The sequence below is a fragment of the Aethalodelphis obliquidens genome, unplaced genomic scaffold (assembly GCF_003676395.1).
Source record: "Aethalodelphis obliquidens isolate GAN/ISIS:26980383/991018 unplaced genomic scaffold, ASM367639v1 scaffold4, whole genome shotgun sequence".
Taxonomy (NCBI): domain Eukaryota; kingdom Metazoa; phylum Chordata; class Mammalia; order Artiodactyla; family Delphinidae; genus Aethalodelphis; species Aethalodelphis obliquidens.
The window spans coordinates 45,041,210-45,063,146 of NW_020837948.1; the positions used below are offsets into that span (position 1 = coordinate 45,041,210).

The 21,937-nt window shown below is 37.1% G+C and overlaps 1 protein-coding gene across 1 annotated transcript in view; it reads right to left on the reverse strand.

Moving 5' to 3' along the window:
• The window catches only part of ADGRV1 (adhesion G protein-coupled receptor V1), a 543,050-nt gene that overhangs the window by 459,842 nt on the left and 61,271 nt on the right, over positions 1-21,937 (reverse strand). The window contains exons 21-26 of the mRNA XM_027100633.1: positions 20,171-20,347; positions 16,449-16,629; positions 15,264-15,466; positions 7,532-7,661; positions 4,820-4,900; positions 3,271-3,410 (exon numbers count right to left, since the gene is read on the reverse strand). Coding sequence (XP_026956434.1) covers positions 3,271-3,410; positions 4,820-4,900; positions 7,532-7,661; positions 15,264-15,466; positions 16,449-16,629; positions 20,171-20,347 — 912 coding nt within the window. The remainder of the gene's footprint in view (positions 1-3,270; positions 3,411-4,819; positions 4,901-7,531; positions 7,662-15,263; positions 15,467-16,448; positions 16,630-20,170; positions 20,348-21,937) is intronic.

The following is a 21,937-nucleotide window of genomic DNA, read 5'->3' on the forward strand; positions in this document are numbered from 1 at the left end:
GCAAATTATATTTAATTGTACGTTCAATATAATATAAAAAACAAAAATTCGGGCTTCCCTGGTGGTGCAGTGGTTGAGAGTCCGCCTGCCAATGCAGGGGATACGGGTTCGTGCCCCGGTCCGGGAAGATCCCACATGCCGTGGAGCGGCTAGGCCCGTGAGCCATGGCCGCTGAGCCTGCGCGTCTGGAGCCTGTGCTCCGCAACGGGAGAGGCCACAACAGTGAGAAGCCCGCATACCGCAAAAAAACAAAACAAAACAAAACAAAAAATTCACCAAAAAAGTACATAACCCAAGGTTATATAAAACACATTTAAGAAGCAAGAAATATTTTGTCAACAGTATATTAAAAAGAATGAAAACCCTAAAAAAATCACTTCAAGTTAAGTCCCAACTAAAAGTAATTTTTATTTATACTTAAAATATGAATGCTGGCTCAAAATAAAGTTAGAGACAGGAATTTATAAAAGTTGATGCTTTCCCTTAATCCTTTTTTTTTTTCTTTCTTTAGTATTGGGTTGGCCAAAGAGTTCATTTGTTTTTTTTCCGTAAGATGGCTCTAGTAGTGCTTAGTTGTCTTTAACTTCATTAGAAACAATTTTGTTAGATTGTATTGTAACGGCTATCATATCAGCATGCATTAAAAAAAAAAAAACACAAAAACTTAACAAAATTGGTGAATTTTTGCGTAACCATTTTAATATTGAAGATGGAAGAAAAAAGCAACATTTTTGGCATATAGCTGTATTATCTCAAGATAGGTAAAAACGCAACTGAAATGCAAAAAAAGATTTGTGCAGTGTATGGAGAAGGTGCTGTGACTGATTGAACATGTCAAAAGTGGTTTGTGAAGTTTCATGTTGGAGATTTCTCACTGGACGATGCTCCACGGTTGGGTAGACCAGTTAAAATTGACAGCGATCAAATAAAGACATTACTTGAGAACAATCAGCGTTATACCACACAGGAGATAGCCGACATACTCAAAATGTCCAAATCAAGCACTGAAAATCATCTGCAGCAGCTTGGTTATGTTAATCGCTTTGATGTTTGGGTTCCGCATAAGTCAAGGGAAAAAAACCCTGCATTTTCGCATGCGATTCTCTACTGAAACGTAACGAAAATGTTCTGCTTTTAAAACAAATCGTGATGGACGATGAAAAGTGGATACTGTACAATAATGTGGAACAGAAGAGATCGTGGGGCAAGTGAAATGAACCATCACCAACCACACCAAAGGCCAGTATCCATCCAAAGAAGGTGATGTGTATATGATGGTGGGATTGGAAGGGAGTCCTCTATTATGAGCTCCTTCCGGAAAACCAGACGATTAATTCCAACAAGTGCTGCTCCCAACTAGACCAACTGAAAGCAGCATTCGACGAAAAGCGTCCAGAATTAGTCAACAGAGAACACAAAATCTTCCATTAGGATAACGCAAGACCGCATGTTTCTTTGATGACCAGGCAAAAACTGTTACAGCTTGGCTGGGAAGTTCTGATTCATCCGCCATATTCACCAAACACTGCATCTTCGGATTTCCATTTATTTCAGTCTTTACAAAATTCTCTTAACGGAAAAATTTCAATTCCCTGGAAGACTGTAAAAGACACCTGGAATAGTTCTTTGCTCAAAAAGATAAAGTTTTGGGAAGATGGAGTTATGACGTTGCCAGAAAAATGGCGGAAGGTAGTGGAACAGAAGGGTGAATATGTTGTTCAATAAAGTTCTTGGTGAAAATGAAAAATATGTCTTTTATTTTTTCTTTAAAACCGAAGGAACTTTTTGGCCAATCCAATAATTAGTTACTAGAATTTCCCTGGTAGCACAGTGGTTACGAATCTGCCTGCCAATGCAGAGGACACAGGTTCAATCCCTGGTCCAGGAAGATCCCATGTGCCATGGAGCAACTAAGCCCATGAGCCACAACTACTGTGCCTGCATGCCACAACTACTGAAGCCCATGTGCTCTAGGGCCCGCATGCTGCAGCTACTAAGCCCGCTTGCCTAGAGCCCATGCTCTGCAACAAGAGAAGCCACTGCAATGAGAAGCCCGCGCACCGCAACAAAAAGTAACCCCCACTCAATCCCACATGCTGCGGAGCAACTAAGCTCATGAGCCACAACTACTGAGCCTGAGCGCCACAACTACTTAAGCCCACGCACCCTAGAGCCTGCGCACCGCAACTACTGAGCCCATGCGCCACAACTACTGAAGTCCACGCGCTCTAGGGCCCACATGCTGCAACTACTGAGCCTGCACGCCTAGGGCTTGCGCTCCGCAACAAAAGAAGCCACCGCAATGAGAAGCCTGTGCACAGCAACGAAGACCCAAAGCAGCCAAAAAAATAATAATAAAATAAATTAGTTATCCCTCTGAAGTTGTTTAATTTACTCCACTACAGTTTACTGAAGATCTGCCATGAGAATACAGAAAGGATATATTTTGAGTGATCCTTCATATCACCTGTATAAAATCTGAGAAAGCTGAGCAAGTTTCTAGCTCCTCTAAATTCTTTAACCATAGAATCCTACTTAATTCCTACTGGATGAATGCAGAGTAGACACACACAGACATACACACGTGCACGCGCGCGCACACACACACATACACACACACACACACAGAGTTGTTATTATTGCTGTTCACAAATGTTTTGGATTTTCATTCCTTCTGGGAGAGATACAAGCCAGGAATGCACTTCTCTACCTGGTTACATTAGCGTTGTCATGTGACTTGCACTTGCTTTGACCAAAGAAGTTAAGTGGAAATGCTGTGAATCACTTCCAGAAAGAAGCTGAAGAGCCAGTGTGCAGTTCCTCACATTCACATTTCCCCACTCCGTGGAGAAAGAAGCACCTGTTGAGATGTAGCCTCTACAATCCTCAGTCCTAAGTCACTGATGACAGCCCACTTCAGATGGACATAAACCATGAGTGAAAAATAAATCTTTGTTGTAGTAAGCCAATGAGATTTGGAGATGTTTGTTTCCACAGCCTATGTGAATCAATATAAAAATCTATGTAGGACAGATCCACTGTATTCCTTAAAGAGTCAGGAATCCTCAGAGTCATAAGATGAATTTGTATGCAAAGTGAAAGACAAAGACAAGTGCCAAATCGCTGTTTAATTATCAGTTTGAATTGTCTGTGCCTCTAGGCTCATTCCCCTCCACTTACATAGAAAAAAAATTAACAAAAAGTACACCTTAATAATACAATAAAACAGTGTTAAAAGCAATGTCTAGGACTGGAGGAAAACGTACTCACCGTTAATATAACAGTGCTGTACCCATCTTCTGGTTCAGTTCCACTGACAAAGAGTGACTCAGGGCTAAATTCAAATACACCGTGAGCATGGTCAGAGGCTGCAATTGTCACTAGAATTTGGGAAGCCACTCCTAGACTGGCTGCATGGATAAGTTCCAACAAACAGAAGAAAATGTCAATCAGTAATTTACAAACCAAAGGGAAAAGCAAGGAACAACTTTTTGAAAAGCGATGTACCATTCACTGAGCATGTTCTAATTTGCTTTAGAAAGAAAGGTACACACAAATGGCTGCCACACATATTCATGCTTTTATGACCTTCCTCTGTCTGGGCACTAACGTGATATACAAGTGCTGCATGAGCACTTGAAGATGAATAAGGAAAACTTGTTTTTCTTTTTCTTCTCTATGAAAGAGAACATTCTTCCACATGGAGCATATGAGGAAATTCTCCCATGACCTTTGCTAACCTCAGAAGAACGTGAGCCAAAATGATTCTTACCCTTAGGAAACAGCAGTTTCCCTACGATTTTCATCAATCTGACTGCACAGATTCTTGGTTTCCAAATGTGCATTAATTCTAGGCCTATTTTCATCATATTATGATATTATAGATCTACCTCTCCTGGTCTCATCCAGTCCTATAACTAAAAAGATGCCAAGATCTAAAGAAGTATTTAATTTTTTCCTAAGAAGTATGTTCAACTTTTATGTTCCATTAATGGATTCGAACGAGAAAATAAACAATCCCAAAATTAGGAGAGTAATTAAATACAGAAGTTACATGAGGCGTTGATGGAAGTCAGGAATGAGAGGGGTGGGAACATGAGTTCTGAAACTAAAATATAAAACCTGACATGGTGAAAAGGGAATGTTTTGAGGATTCCTCAACAGGAATCCTTTTGAGGGTTAGTAAGAGTGCTCCCTAAAGAAAACAAGTATTCTATGTATTCTCCCTTAATATGAAAAATATTTGAGGTAAAAAGCTGAATCATGTTTGTATATGAATATGATTCAAAAGGCATCCTCTTTTCAATATTCCCGCCCATTAACTGGCAACTTATTCTCCCCATTTGTTTTCTTCTTAATTTCTCTTTCCCATTTGTTCTGATTAAAAGTTACATATAAAGACCCGTTTGTTTTTGTAAAGAAAATCAGTGTGATACATTTTACATGAAAGTATAAATGTTCTATTTATCTCTTTCAGGTACTCAAAGCGATGTAAAATCTTTTTCAATAATCACTTTTGTAAATGATACCAAGCAAAATTTCTGTTATAATTAGAATCAGGAAACTGCATTAGGTTCACACAGGGAGGAGGAGAGTCTGGGCTTTGGAGGCAGACAGGACCTGATTGTGACTTGATCACTTTCTAGCTGGCTGACAATAACATGGAACAAAGAATACTTCTTAAAGTTGTGCTGGTTAATGAGATGAAATACATAAAAGACCTGCATGTAGTAGGTATCAATAAATGGTTAATTTTCTTGTCTCTAAAAAGAAAAGTTAAAATGTAGAATAGTAAAGGGGCCTTGGAACAGCTGCTTACCACGTCTGTGAATAGCTGGAAGGAAGAATTCCATGTTCCCATCACCACTACCACTGCCATCAACCCTAAAGTGTTCAGTCACTTCACAAGGAGAAACACAGAGACACAACCCACGCAACACACGTTGACACAATGAGAAAATTGAGAGCTCTTAAAACATATCCAGCAAAGAGGAAAATACAGTAATATTAGACATGCATTCTTCAAAAAAAAAAACAACAACATATTAGGTGGTAATAGTATAATATTAGTCAAGCTACCAATACATAAAACTTACATTCATAGCTTCAGGAAATATTCCATGTAGGCTGTAATTGGCATGTCCCATTTCTGCCAATTTAACTAGTTTTATTTTTAAATTTTCACTTTACAACAGTGTAAATTGTTTTTAACATTTTAAATATGTTTTAAACATCTGCGTGCACGTATCAGCTTACACTTAGTCCTATATACCTTTGACAGTCACCTTACCACTTACAACCACCAATTCAAAATAAGGGAGAGGCATCTAACATTTCCCTTCAACCACATGCTTAAATTCCCACCATATGTACCATTCTCAGGCTTGATCACCCTTTTGCCACTGACATTTCTCAAAGAACCCTGGACAAGCAGGCTAAAAACCTCGGCTTCAGCCCTGGCTGTGAGAGACAGCAGTTGTAAAACCTTCAGCAAGTCACTAAACCTCTTGGTACCTCACTTTTCTCACCTATGAAAGGTGCCTGCTGCCTTTTACAGAACTACTGTAAAGATCAAATAAATAATATTGTAGAAAATGAAGTACCCTGGCAATATATAAAGATTATAATAAAGAGAAAATGATTCTAACTTTACTTCCACTACATCTCACAAGCCAACCATTATTTTGCCAAATATTTGCAAACATAGAAGACAGGAAGGGCAGCGATGGCAGCAGTGGAAAACGAGTAAGAGTAGCAAGACCACATCCACACCTATGTGCTTCTACCAGTATCCTTGATTGACATGCCAGTCTAAGATCTGCCCTGCTCTTCTGTGCTTCCCCTCCAAAGGACTGGGATATATATGAGAATTTATGGCGCCCAAAACCTGAAATGATCTTAGAGACGTTAAGAGGCAAAATGGATTTCAGGGACTATCCAGTGCATGGCTTGGCTTCCATATTAACCACAAGTTGTGAGGAAGAGGGGTGAAATTTAACAGCAATGTACCCTGGCTAGCACAAAACATCCACTCAGGTGGCTATCATATGTAGAATTAGTCTTATAGGCAAAACAGTATGGAATAAGGGTTTCTCCTTTGATCCTCAAAAGAATTTAGCTCTACAGGCTATTTCACCTCTTAGGCAGTCCCAGCTACGACTCGAGGAATGGAGGTCAGCTAGATTCCTCTACCTCCAATCCGCACTCAAAGGGGTAGGGGAGGATCAGCTTCTCTGCCAGTATTGCCCACTTACGGTGCAAGATTGGTTTTCAAATGAGTACTCATGCCCAATTAATACATAACGATGCATATTCTAGAGATATAGGAGGAAGTTTCTATATAAAATCAGAAGTATCACTATGATCACAAATATCATCTCTGAAGAATATTTGATGCTCCTTATTAGTCAATATTAGGTAATGCTCACTAACAGTTTCTCTATTACACAAGTATTTTTAGCTATAAGTAATACAAAGAACAACTCTTTAAATACTTTATAGTGACCTCTGATTAATGAAGTTGTTTCACGAAAATAATGATTTGGAAATGAAAGGGCTTGTCTCTAGAAGACAAGCAACGCTGGTATTGTTACATGACACCAGCCCAGCAGGTTGTCCAGCATACTTTCACTGTTTTATGTAGTCAACCAAGCTGGGGCGCTGTTTAATCATTTCCCTGGCTTGTCCTCCTTTGCTGCCACCTGGGCTTTGGGAAAACAAGGAAGGGAAACATGGGAAAATTTTGTCATACTCACCCCAAAGTCTCACTGCATACTAAAAGACAATCTTAGTATTTCTGTCTTACCCAATTTCTCCCTTTGGATGGCTTATTCAGTACTATGACTTTCTTCATCAAAACGTAAAAATAATAATAAGCTAATAATACCAGCTTTTGTAATGGAAAAGACTGACCTGATGAATACCATACCAACTCCCAAATTCTTACATTTATAAAGGTAATATGGTACACATCTCATGTATACTGTAACACCCCCAGTAGCACCTGATAATGAAACACAGTGATACTTCTGCAAAGAAACGTATATAGTTAATCTAAGTGGGATAAATAAAGATTATAAGTAGCCTCTCTTCAATACAGATGACTTTTGCCACAAAATGGATTTTTGACTCCAAAAATCTGTGATTATTAGAGTTTTCGGAATTGAGAGGAAGGTATTATTAACCTGTTTTATTGATAATCACCTCATAATGGATTATCTAAAGAGATTAACTTTGACCTGTTCTACGGCTGGAGGTAGCTCTAAGGGAGCTACTGTGAAAACTGAAATAAGGAAGAAGGTAGAGAGGCGATTTTAGGGGCACCTGCTCTGAATGACAGCTATAATTTGGTGATTCAGTATAATTAAATTATTTCATTGTAAAAGCACACCTACTTTACGAAAAGACCAATGGGTAATGAAAGGGGGAAAACCAGCACAATAGGTTAATTCAAAAGAACCTATTTCCTTAATAGAATCTACTACCACCATGGTGAGTGCACAAGTAAATATTTGACATTTTTGAGTCTTACCTCCTCCCTCCAAGTTTAACAACTCAACTTTAAAGGATTTTTCCAATTCAGGAATAGAATTATCAGTGATGTTAACAGAAATGTACTTAAATCTTTCTCCTGGTTGAAATTCTAAGGTACCAGCAACACTCTGAAATATAAATAAAAGATTTATCCATTAGATTATAATTATTCTGTATGTGAATGTGTAAAACGAGAATGTTTACTATATCCCAAATTGTTATAAATATGAAACAGATGAAGTAAACTATAAAATTGAAAACATTGAAGTGGATATGAATAGTGTTCAATATGAATTCTAAACAAATATCCTCAAACTAAATAAAGCAGATGGATTTTTATCTCTCTTATTTTCCTGTTCATCAAAAAAAACCTGTTAAGGCAAATGAGAAATCTGAATAGGTGACATCCACAAATTCCTAAAGAATTAAGTCAACGAGATGCATGGAATTCTTTTGATTAAGTATATTGAGAACTATTTGGTTTATGTCATTGAGTAATTTAAATACTCACTGCATAATAATAATGGTATTTTCATTCCAAAAATTTCCCCTAGCAATAATAAATATCAATCCACTGGGCATTAATCTTTCCTTGATTATATCACAATTGCAATTCACGATACAAATCTCCCATCAGAAAAGTTCATAGCTACCAGAAAAGTAGTTTTTTAAAGTCTTAAGGCCCTTTTTCTCCCACTATCTAATATAAGCATTTTCCGCTCGAGTCATGAGAATAAATAAAGATGTTTAAATTTTTTCTAGGGTTAGCTTTTGTGGACAAGTATATTTCATCCTGCGGAGCAATTAATGATCCTAAAGTTAAACTGAGGAACCCAAGTACCAATGCACTTAATCACTCACTTACTAATTTTTTTCAATATTTTCAAACACATAGCATGTGCATTGCACCCTTTTAGATGCTTGGGATTCAAAAACCCAAATCATATCTGTATCTCCAAGAAAACATTCCCTAAGGAGTATCAAGCACAGGATAGAAAACAACTGCTATAAAAGACATACAGCAGCTCAAGAAAAAAAAGTAATTAACCTTGCCTACAGTGCAGTCATCAAAGGAGTAATTCTACAAATCTTAACAGCAGAAACAACATTTGACTGTCTTAGGAAACCATATTATTTGACCTTAGCAATATCTTACACAATTGGCCACTCCCTCTCTCTCTGGTATTCCGTGATACCACATTTCTTATTTTTCCTACCTCTTTAGCTCATTTTTGTGTTCTTTGAATTTTAACATTCTCCTAGGACCTGGAAAAACTATTTTTCATCAGATTCCCTCTAGACCCTATCTCTAGACAAGGCTACCATATTCTAGGCTTTTAATGTCATGTATATGTTCCCAACTTCCAAATTTCAACAGGCAAAACTTATTTCATTGCACTTCGCCTTATTTCACCTTGCAGATGTTGTATTTTTTACAAATTAAAGGTTTTAGCGACCCTGCGTAGAGCAAGTTTATTGGTTCCATGTTTTCCAATAGCATTCCCTCACTTCTTATCTCTGTGTTACATTTTGGTAATTCTCACAATATTTCAAACTTTTTCCTAATTGTTATATTTGTTAACGGTGATCTGTGATCAGTGATCTTTGATGTTACTATCGTAATTGTTTTGGGGCACAGGGAACTACACCCATATAAGACAGCTAATTTAATAATTGTGTGTGCTCTCTGACTGCTCCACTGACTAGCCATTCCCCCATCTCTCTCCCTCTTCTGGGGCCTCCTATTCCCTTAGATACAACAATATTGAAATTAGGCTGATCAGTAACCCTACAATGACCTCTAAGTGTTCAAGTGAAAGGAAGAGTCACATGTCTCTCACTTTAAATCAAAAGCTAGAAATAATTATTAAGCTTCGTGAGAAAGGCATGTCCAAAAGCGAAGACAGGCCAAAACCTACACCTCTTGAGCCAAACAGTTAGCTAAGTTTTAAATGCAATGGAAAAGTTCTTGAAGGAAATTAAAAGTCTACTCCAGTGAACTCATGAATGATAAGAAAACAAAACAGCCTACTGACGATATGGAGAAAGTTTTAGTCGTTATATAGAAAATCAAACCAGCCACAACATTCCCTTAAGCCAAAGCCTAATCCACAGCAAGGCCCTAACTCTCTTCAGTTCCATAAAGGCTGAGAGAGGTAAGGAAGCTGCAGAAGAAAAGTTTGAAGCTAGCAGAGGTTAGTTCATTAGGTTGATGGGAAGATGCCATCTCTATAACACATAAGTACAAGATGAAACAGCAAGTGCTGATGCAGAAGCTTCAGCAAGTTATCCAGGAGATCTAGCTAAGATAATGAATGAAGGCGGCTACACTAAACAAGAGATTTTCAATGTAGTTAAAACAGTGTTATATTGGAAGAAAACGCTGTCTAGGACTTTTGTAACTAGACAGGAGAATTCAATGGCAGGATTCAAAGCCTCAAAAGACAGGCTAACTTTCTTATCAGGGGCTAATAATGCAGCTGGTGACTGTAAATTGAAGCCAATGCTCATTTACCATTCCAAAAATCCTAGGGCCCTTAAGAATTATGCTAAATCTACTATACCTGTACTCTGTAAGTGGAACAACAAAGCCTAGATGACAGCACATCTGTTGACAACATGGTTTACTAATTATTTAAGCCTACTGTGGAAACCTACTTCTCAGAAAAAAAATATTCCTTTCAAAATATTACTGCTCATTGACAATGCACCTGGTCACAAGAGCTCTAATGGAGATGTACAATGAGATTCATGTTGCTTTCATACCTGCTAACACAACATCCATTCTGCAACCCATGGCCTGAAAATTCTCAGAAACATCTCCAAGGGTATTAGCTTTCTGAAAGTCGTGAAGGATACATACATAGATTTTTGTTTGTTTGTTTCATTTTGTTTTAGTTATTAAAGAAAATGATAATCCAACTGGAGATTGGGGATGGCCATATATGACAAACCCACAGCTAACAACATACTTAATGGTGAAAAGCTAAAAGCATTTCTTCTAAGATCAGGAACAAGACAAGGATACCCACTCTCACCACTTTAATTCAACATAGTATTGGAAGTCCTAGACACAGCAGTCAGACAAGAAAAAAATAAAAGGAATCCAAATTGGAAAGGAAGAAGTAAAACTGTCACTGTTTGCAGACAACATGATACTATACATAGAAAATCCTAAAGAGACCACCAGAAAACTACTAGAGCTCATCAATGAATCTGGTAAAGTTGCAGGATACAAAATTAATATACAGAAATCTGTTGCATTTCTATACACTAACAACAAAGTATCAGAGAAATTAAGGAAACAGTCACATTTACAATCGTGTCAAAAAGAATAAAATACCTAGGACTAAACCCACCTAAGGAAGTAAAAGACTTGTACTCCGAAAATATACGATGATGATGAAAGAAACTGAAGACGCCACAAACAGATGGAAAGATATACTGTGTTCTTAAATTGGAAGAATCAGTATTGCTGAAATGACCATACTACCCAAGGCAATCTACAGATTCAATGCAATCCCTATCAAAATATTAATGTCATTTTTTTAAAGATTTTTTTGATGTGGACCATTTTTTAGAGTCTTTATTGAATTTGTTACAATATTGCTTCTGTTTTATGTTTTGGTTTTTCGGCCACGAAGCATGTGGGATCTTAGCTCCCCAACCAGGGACCAACCTGCACCCCCTGCATTGGAAGGTGAAGTTTTAACCACTGGACTGCCAGGGAAGTCCCTTAATGTCATTTTTCACAGAACTAGAACAAATAATTTTAAAATTTGTATGAAACACAAAAGACTGAATAGTCAAAACAATCTTGAGGACAGAGCTGGAGGAATCAAACTCCCTGAGTTCATAGTACACTACAAAGCTACAGTAATCAAAACAGTATGGTACTGGCACAAAAACAGACACTTAGACCAATGGAAGCAAAAGCAAACAAATGGGGGCTTCCCTGGTGGCGCAGTGGTTGAGAGTCCACCTGCCGATGCAGGGTACACAGGTACGTGCCCCGGTCCAGGAAGATCCCACATGCCACGGGGCGGCTGGGCCCGTGAGCCATGGCCGCTGAGCCTGCGCATCCGGAGCCTGTGCTCCACAACGGGAGAGGCCACAGCAGTGAGAGGTCCGTGTACCGCAAAAAAAAAAAAGTAAACAAATGGGACCTAATTAAACTTCAAAGCTTTTGCACAGCAAAGGAAACCATCGACAGAATGTAAAGACAATCTACTGAATGCGAGAAAATATTGGCAAATGATATGACCAACAAGGGATTAATATCCAACATATGTAAACAGTTCATACAACTCAACATGAAAAAAAAAAACCAAATAAAAAATGGGCAGAAGAACTGAATAGACATTTCTCCAAAGAGGAAATGTAGATGGACAACAGACACATGAAAAGATGCTCAACACAGCTAATCATCAGGGAAATGCAAATCAAAACCACAATGAGATATCATCTCACACCTGGCAGAATGGCTATCATCAAAAAGAGCACAAATAACAAATGCTGGCAAGGATGTGGAGAAAAGGGAATCCTCATACACTGTTGGTGGGAATGTAAATAGGTGCAGCCACAGTGGAAAACAGTATGGAGGTTTCTCTAAAAACTAAAAATATAACTACCATATGACCCAGCAATTCCATTCTTGAGTATATATATCCAAAATAAACCCAAAACACTAATTTGAAAGATACATGCACCCCAACGTTCATAGCAGCATTATTTATAATTGCCAAGATATGAAAGCAACCTAAGTGTCCATCAACAGATGAATGGATAAAGAAGATATGGCATATATATATATATATACACACACACACAATGGAATATCACTCAGCCATTAAAAGGATGAAATTTTGCCATCTGTAGCAACACGGATGGACTTAGAGGGCATTATGCTAAGTGAAATAAGTCAGACAGAGAAGGACAAACACTGTATGATATTACCTATGTGTGGAATCTAAACAATACAACAAACTAGTGAATATAAGAAAAAGGGGGCTTCCCTGGTGGTGCAGTGGTTGAGAGTCCGCCTGCCGATGCAGGGGACACGGGTTCGTGCCCCGGTCCAGGAAGATCCCACATGCCGTGGAGTGGCTGGGCCCGTTAGCCATGGCTGCTGAGCCTGCACGTCCAGAGCCTGTGCTCCGCAACGGGAGAGGCCACAGCAGTGAAAGGCCCGCGTACCGCAAATAAATAAATAAATAAATAAATAAATAAATAGGGTTGAGGGAGTGGGAGGTACTATGGGGTGTAAGATAGGCTCAAGGATGTACTGTACAACATGTAGAATATAGCCAATATTTTATAATAACTGTAAATGGAACATAACCTTTAAAAATCGTATAAAATATTTTTTAATTTTTTTTTTTGCGGTACACGGGCCTCTCACTGTTGTGGCCTCTCCCGTTGCGGAGCACAGGCTCCAGACGCGCAAGCTCAGCGGCCATGGCTCACGGGCCCAGCCGCTCCGCGGCATGTGGGATCTTCCCAGACCGGGGCACGAACCCGTGTCCCCTGCATCGGCAGGCATATTCTCAACCACTGCGCCACCAGGGAAGCCCTAATTTTTTTAATGAATAAAGGACCTGAATAAACATTTCTCAAAAGACGACGTAAAAATGGGCTACAGCTATATGAAAAGGTGCAGATCATCACTAATCATCATGGAAATGCAAATCTAAAGCACAATGAGATATCACCTCACACCTGTTAGAATGGATACTGTTAAAAAGACAAGAGATAACAAGTATTGGAAATGACGTGGAGAAAAGTAAATGCTTGTACACTGTTGGTAGGAATGCAAATTCATATAGCAATTATAGAAAACGGCATAGAGGGTCCACAAAAATTTAAAAATAGAACCGTCATATGATCTACTAATTCCACTCCTGTATATGTATCCAAAGGAAATGAATTCACTATGTTGAAGAGATATCTGTATTCCCACGTTCATTGAAGCAGTATTCACAGTAGCCAAGATATGAAAACAACCTAAATGTCTTTCAGCAGATGAATGAAGAAAATTAGATAGTAGATAGAACAGAATATTATTCAGCCTTAAAAAAAAAAAAAAAAGGAAATCCTGTCATATGCAACAACAGGGATGAACCTGAAAAACACCATGCTAAGTAAAATAAGCCAGACACAGAAGGACAAATACTTCATGATCTCACTAATACGTGGAACCTAAAACAGTCAAACTCATAGAAGCAGAAACTAGACTAGAAGGGTGCTTGACAGGAACTGAAAGAAGGGGAAAATAAGAAGTTATCAAAGGATGCAAAGTTTCAGTTATGCAAGGTAAGTTCTGGAGCAATACTATATTGTACACTTGAAATATGCTAAGAGAGTAGATTTTAAGCATCTTGAAGGAAAGAGAGAAAGGAAGAAAGGAAGGAAGGAAAGAAAGAAGGAAGGGAGGGAAAGAAAATTATATCTATGTGAGGTGGTAGATATGTTAATTAGCTTATTGTGGTAATCATTTCACAATGTATATGTGTATCAAAATATTAAGTTGTAAATCTTAAATATATATAATTTTTATTTGTCAATTATACCTCAATAAAGCTAAAAAAGAATTTTAAAAGACCATCAATATAAGGACTAAAGTATTTCTTTAACAGAACACAGAGAAGACAATACTAAGCCGAGCTGAGATGCCCTATGAAGTATACGACATACCAAACTAAAGAAATAAATGTCAGGGCAAGAGAAATGTAACATGCCCAATAAAAGCGTTTGAGAAAGAAGAAATCATCTTCTTGCAGTTAGCAAAGAAAACCCTGCTAACTGCAATACAGCCAAAATTAATTGAATTCAATTAGCCAAGTTTTCTGGGGTTTGGGAGAAAAAGTATGTACAAATTACTGAAGACTTCACCCTTGTACAGGTCTTATTAGGAATAAGAGGAAAATCAAGAAAACTAATATTAAATTTAAAGGAAAAGATTCTTTGGGAAAACAAATGTTGAAGGATATAAAATACTTCCTGAGAAGTATAGCTGAGAAGAAATTATGAGCATTCACTTAATATGAATATTGGTGATAATACGACTAGGCAACAGTTATTGAGGGTTACTATATATGTTCCACGTACTATACGTGACACTTAAAATGCTGCCATCAATCCTCAGAGTGGCCTGGCCCAGCAGATATTATCTCTCCCTTACAAATAAGGAAACTGAGGTCAGGAAAGACTGAGTCTCCCAAGGCCACATATTTAGAAGGTCAATTTAAACCCAGTTCTGCCCAGTTTCAAATTCCAGGTTTTTTGTTTCGTTTTGGTTTGTTTTTTTTGCCAGTACCACACTGGTTCTCATTTGGAGAAAAAAAAAAATTTAAATTGAAATGACACAGACATATAATATTTTTACAATTTTGGTGTTGTTCAATGGACACAGACAAAAGGATTTAAAATGTGTAAGAAACATAATTTTAAATATATATGATTAAAACCTATAACTTAAAATAAATAATACAAATGAAGCCTACGACAAATATAAGGTACAAGAGAAATCAATATGACAGCTATTTAAGTGTCAGGCTTTAGTGGACTGAAATACTTTAATTCACAGAAATTTAAAGGCTAAAAAGCCATCAATGCTTCTTTTCCTTGTTTAGTAAGTTCCAGGTACAGTGCCAAGTCCCTTCAAAACCCCCAAGAGGACTGTGTCTGTTTTATGAGCATAAATACTGCTTCAAAAGGATTAAGTGATTTACCTGGTAGTCCTCAGGACTGAATGCCGTCAGTGATACTGTTCTATATTCCGCCATAACCCTCCCCAGGAGCCCTTGAGCACGGACGACCAGCAACCTAACTTCTCCATCTTCCTCCTGCACGGTGATGTGTGGAACACTGCTTGCAGGCAGGGTCATTGTGTCCTCAGGCTGGGGAGGCAGCCCAGTGGAGAACTGTAGCAAGCCTGGCAGATACAAAGAGAAGCAGGGCATTCTTGCCCCAATTATCTGTGGAAGAATCTCTTATTCACTTGAAACAATCTTACACAATTATTTTGATCACCAGGATAAAATTCAGAGGGCTCTCATTTAGAAAAGACTTGAGTGAAGATTTGACTAACATGCTTTTGACAGAATATGTTAGTAAGTTTTCAGGATGTTAAAAATTAAAATGCTAATTTTCCTTGTCTCTACTCAAAGAAAGCATTTTTAATGGAAGCATCAATAAAAAGAATAGTGATGGAGTTTTAAAATATTATTATCAAATATTTACTCATATTTGACTCTCTAGAAGTCATCCTTAAATTTATAGAACAAAACTAATGGCACCCTAAAGGATTTGCAACACACTTTTTTGAAAATTTAAGTATGAAAATCAGAGTTGAAGAACTTCCCAGGTTTCCTTCACAGATCCTTTATTGGATGGTCTTGCTTTATTCCTACAAAAGAACTATTACTTTTCAATGCAGAAAACAGTCTCAACTTATTATGACAGACATCTATGATAGTTTCCCAATTAAGAAAATTATCACTTTTTAGCATAAGACAAAAGAAACTAATATAAACAGACAGTGATAACGCTACTTCTTGAAGTTAAATAAAATATAAATTACAAAGTATTCCAATTAGGTGTTAACATATCAGAGTAGGACAATTTTCAAAATTAAAAAAAATTTGATTACCATGAATAAAAATACTTTTTTCATTTAAAATTATCCTGCATTTAAAAATACTTTTCAAAATATATTACTAAACTTTAGAAATCGATCCTTATATGTTTTTCACAAGCACTGTCCCTCAAAATGGCAGCTTAGAAGTTCCAAGAGCTTGGAAGTTAGAGCATCCGAAGGAGTTCTACTTCAATCATGTGCAGAAGTCCCTCAAACCCTTAGCGAGATCAAGTACACCCAGAGAGGGAGGATTATTCTTGCAAAAGGGCTTGGTTACCATATGGATGATCACTAGCTTTGATGGTGATATCTGTTGTTTGCTTTTCAGGGTCTATGCTTGCACCACTGGTGGGAGTTGAACCTAGTTTCCCGTCTCCAGGAACCGCAGAAACCAATGTCACACGGAAATACTCATTAAGCTCTGGAATATCATCATCAAGGACATAAAGATTCAGGACCTATAAATATAAAAATCCAAAGGCATTAAGCAATGAGGCATGTAGAAATTATTTGCCATTTATCAGAAGAAAATAAAGCAGCCAAAATTACTTTTTAACATGACAGATTTCTACACAAACTTAGACATAAAAATAGAGAGCGAGAGAGAAAGTAAGAGAGAGAGAGATCTGAGAAATTAATTCTTTAATCAATAATGGGTGCTGAAGAGTAATACTTTCTGTAAAAAATATCCTAGTCATGTATTAATATCATACCATATATTATTATACATTGATATATCAATATAGTATCATATATTCTTTGTACCAAAGACAGTGGTATTACCAATCTCATGTATAGAGTTCCTGGTTAAGGAACTGCACGTTATCTGACAGAATGTGGTAAGGCAATAGGAAAGGACAATGTAGCCACGTCTAGTTCTGGCCTAAGGAAAGCCTGACATACCTAGCAGCTGCATGCTAGAAAACAGATCCACAATAAATGCTAGAAAACAGATCCACAATGAGCCCTATAAGTCTGGCATACACAAACTGCTCAAAAAACATTAGGAAAGGAAGTAGCAATAACTCAGCCATGCTCTACAATATATAAGTCAAAATTTGAAGTGAAAAAAACCATTCCTCCTTCTTTTATTAACTGAACAAGCATGTTTTGACATCTACAATGTGCCAGGGCTAGAAATGGCCCCAGTCGCTAAGAGACTCACTGTCTTCTGTAGGAGAGAGATCTGTGGAAAAACATTTAAAATGCAATGCAAAAATGTCATAATAGAGTTATGTACAAAGTAAACTGAGAACAAAACAATCAACTCTATCTGGTAAAGGTTTTACAACAGACAAGTCTGAAGCAAGTCTTAATGAATTAGTTGTAGTTATGAGTAATAATGAGGAAGGGCATTCCAAGTAAAAGAAACAACAGCATGAAAGAATAAGACATCTGGGTAATTACAATTAGACCACTAAGGCTGGAGTGGGAGAGAAGTCTGGACAGATAAACAGGAGTCAAGGTCATAGGGACCGTTCATGCTATCATTAAAAAAATGAACTTCATTCCATAGACAGTAAAGGAAAATGGAAGAATCATAAGCAGGGGACTGACAAAATGAGAATTCCATTTTAGAATCAATACCATGGCAGAATGTAAACAGAGTGGACAGAGCAAGAAAGGACGCAAGGTGCTGAGTCAGGAGGTGACTGACCAGTATTAATGAGGTACTGAACTAATTCAGTGACAATGGAGATGAGAAAAAATGGATGGATTTTAATTTGTTCTGGAAATAGAAGACCGAGGCCTTAAAGACTCAGCATAGGGAGTGAGGGACAAGAAGGAATGATGTATGATTTCCTGGTTTCTTCCAGAAAGGAGGGTGACAACAGTCTGAAAACAAACTGTAACTCCAAATGCAATCTCCAAAACACTAGTCATTAGGCCTAAAAGCATTTGAAGAACTTTTTTTTAATGTAGGCCCAACACAGAATCTGAATTTGGTTTCAATGTTCATTTTAATCAAAATTTTAATTAATAAAGTAATACATGGCATGGCCAATGTGCTCAAAGTATAAAAATGACACTTCTACCCAAATCTTGTCATTATTTTTGAACTAAAGGGAACAATAGCGGTCTGAAGATTTACAATATCTTGCCCCTAGAAAGTCAGCTGACAAATGTTGCTATGAAAAGCAATACCAAAACATCAAGATGTACATTAAAAATGAAGCAATTAATATTTTTAAAGTATTGAAGCATACCAAAGTACTCGCTCAATTCAATTAGTGAAATGAAGAGTTTGAAACTGAAGACCCTATCAAGGTATAAATGTATCTCACGTGGTGACTCAGTACACAAAACAGTATTTACCTTTACTATATGTTATACACTCTGCTATTTTCTATTCTCTTTTGAAAATCTTCCTCATAACTCACTAAATTGATTTCATAACTAATGCGCCATTTAAAAACACTTGAAAAACACATTTCGAGTATACATTCCTGTATTGCAGCAAAACACACACACACACACACACACTCACACACACACCCTTCCCAGACTGTCTTGCTGCTAGGTTTCTAGATGTGATTTAAATGTACTCCCCAGACATCTGGAAGGCAATAGCAAAGTGGAGGTCACCTGACTGCTATCTGCGCTGGAAAGCATAGTCACGGAGCATTAGCAGACACCACAGTATCCAGTCTCTGGCTTAGTAAGACTGAGAAGCTAGTGTAGATCCAGCAGGCACAGCATTACAAACCAACCCCAGTATTCAGTGTTATTGTTGCTTTAAAGGTCAATTAGTTTTTAAAGAAATTTTTAAATGACAGAAGAAAATATTTTAAATAAATCCTGACAGGAGCATATACGACTATTTTCCTGACCAAACTTTCATTAACTCTTATCTCTTCCAAAATATATATGAATACTCTTTATAAAACAGTGGTTCCCAGCTATATTTTTATTTCATAGAGGGTAAATTTTCCAGGGGAATATTTTGAGGATCAACTCTGTTTTCCAAGTGGGAACATTAAAAAGTTATCACATATCATCACTGTTACTTGATAAAAGAAATAGCAATTTAAATCCAAAAAAGAAGTGAAAAAGACAGGATCAGAATAAATTATAGTCCTTTAAATGGAATAATTTCAGCCTTATGAAAACTTACTCATTGTCCTAATTTTCCTCATTTTACCAAAAACCAGTAAAACATTTATCATGGCTCTTATTTACAGACTGCTATTGGGAACTTCTGTTGTAAGTTATTTAATTTGTTTCCTTCTTACCCCAAATTATAGAGATTTGATCACTTTTCTTTAGCTTGAACTCTTTAAATCTTAAGATCCTAATTTTATCTTTTTCATCCAATCAACTCCTAAGTCCCTTAGAAATGTCTTCAAAGATATTTGCAAGTCTTAAGTTATTTTACTATTTATCCCTGATGACCTATAAACTATTTATATTTCTAATGAAAAATTATACTGATATGAATATTCCAACATATCAGACATTTTATATTAGAATGTAAAAAAAATTTATATAGGAGAAGGTCTCATCTCAATTTCACTTACAATAAGTGTCACTTATTTCTAGAGCATCTATTCAGAAATCAGACGATTCACGGAAAGCTTCTGATAAAACTGGTGATCGCTTGTACTTTCAAAACAAAGAAAAATTACCTATTTTTCCAAATTTAAAAATAAAATATTACAGTTTTAGGAATTCCTCTTGGCTGACCGGAAGAGTACCATTAAGAATTCTGCAGTTTCTCATTGTATCAGTAATAACCAAAAACCCACAATGACAAATCTTCAAGCCATACCATTTTTATTATATTGAGATTAAAGAACAGATATAACAGACATTACTTAACATCCTTAATTTTTCACTGCAGAAATAAATACAAAAATATTTTATGCCATGATATATAACTAATTGCCTAAATATTCTAAATTGCTTAAAAAGCAGGAAGCTGCAAATAAATTACAGAACAAACAGATCAGGAAAAGCTTTCCAGGAGGCTTTCAAAGAAACAGAGAAGGTAGAGTTTACCTCTGATCTCTGCCAAGGAAGGAATGTGATAGTTCCACTGGCATTAGCAAAATCATCAACAAGGTAATTAACACCATCAGATTCGATCTGTGAGATGGTGTAAAAAACATGCACGTAATCCAGAGCTCCTCTGGTTCGCTCCACCACACATGAAATGGTGGATCCCTCCTCTGCAATCTGAAATTGAACATAAGTTCTTTATAAGTATACACCAATTCAAATCAGTGATAAAATTACAAGGCTTTCCTGAAATCCTTTTACCATAAACTTAATTCTATAATTTTCTACCTCTCTAAGGCGGCCCCTACATTCCTCCGGATATATTTTTGACTGCTAAAAAGTATTTACAATCATTAGTTTTTCCATTCATTCCTTTAAAGGGATAAATAAAAGCAGAAACAATCATAATTAATTAACTACAAATGTAATTCATTCATTGAAACCTCTTGTGTGTCAGCCACTATGCTAGATGCTACAGTAACAAACGATTTTTTTAAAATAAGCACAATCCTTTATCTGGGTAAGTCTAAAGAGGAAAACAAACTCATGATTTTATGATGAGTTCAGCACAAAAAGTAGGGTGTAAAGAGTGGAACATGACATCAGGGAGAACTTTCTAGGCACAGACACAAGAAGTAATCGAGTGGATTTGGTGAAATCATTTTGAGGGTGGTTACTATAAACTATCCAGTGGGGACAGCCTGGAGAAACTCCTGGTGGGGAGACAACAGTCAGGTAAAGGAGGGCACTGATATCATGCTTAATATCTTTTTGCTATTTCTGACATATATACATATACATATGTATACATACATGTGTGCATTTTTCATGTGAAAAGTATTTTTATTTACATAATTTAAGATAATGTTTAGAAATTACATGGAGCAGGAAATTGGAGTATCTTTTAGAATAGGTCTTCCTATTCTTAAATTCTCCATCTCTCAATTCTGTTTTTATAGTATCTAACATAAAATTCACAGAAAAAAGAACTAAAACTGAATAAATAGAGCTCAAAATACAAATCTTAATATATATAGTGTCATTCTCTACTTTTCACATCAATCATAAGCACCTCTGATCAGCATTAGATAGAGCTATTTTTGTGCCAACATCAGAGCTAGAAAGAACAGATTTGAAATTTGTCTGCAAACAGGCAATAGTCAAAACAGTTATCAATGAGCATGGAAGCACCAGGAGTTGTTCCAGTAAATCCTTCAAGTTTCACTGAGCATCAGCATTCCTACTCCAAAATGCAGCAGAAACTCTACTGCCTCATAGTACACAAGATCAAGGACCCCTGGGGCAATATAACTCCTTTGTCCGCTTGTCTGCCAGCCTAAGAAGCCCAAAATGACCCTACGGTTGTTCAAAAGAGCTTTCAGTCTGTCTCTTGATGGAAATGTTCCATCTCCAGGTCCAACCAGAACTTCTCATCCAGTGGAACTTAAAACATGGGAACAGGAAACACAAATTCTGACAGTGGGTCACTGGGGATGATGGAGTTAAGAGTCTCACTTCTACCTCTTGCTTCCTGAGCTCATGTGATCTAATTACTGGGGGCAAGGAATTAGATATCAGCCATTGGGCACACATGCTGGATCCTGGAGCACAAAACTCCAACACTTCAAGATGTTGTCCCTGAGCTGGCACCTTGGCTGAGTCTTTAACAGGCACTCCCATTGCTGCATTAGGCCAGCTGCTTCAGGTGATGTCATATAATACACACACACACACACACACACACACACACACACACACACACACACA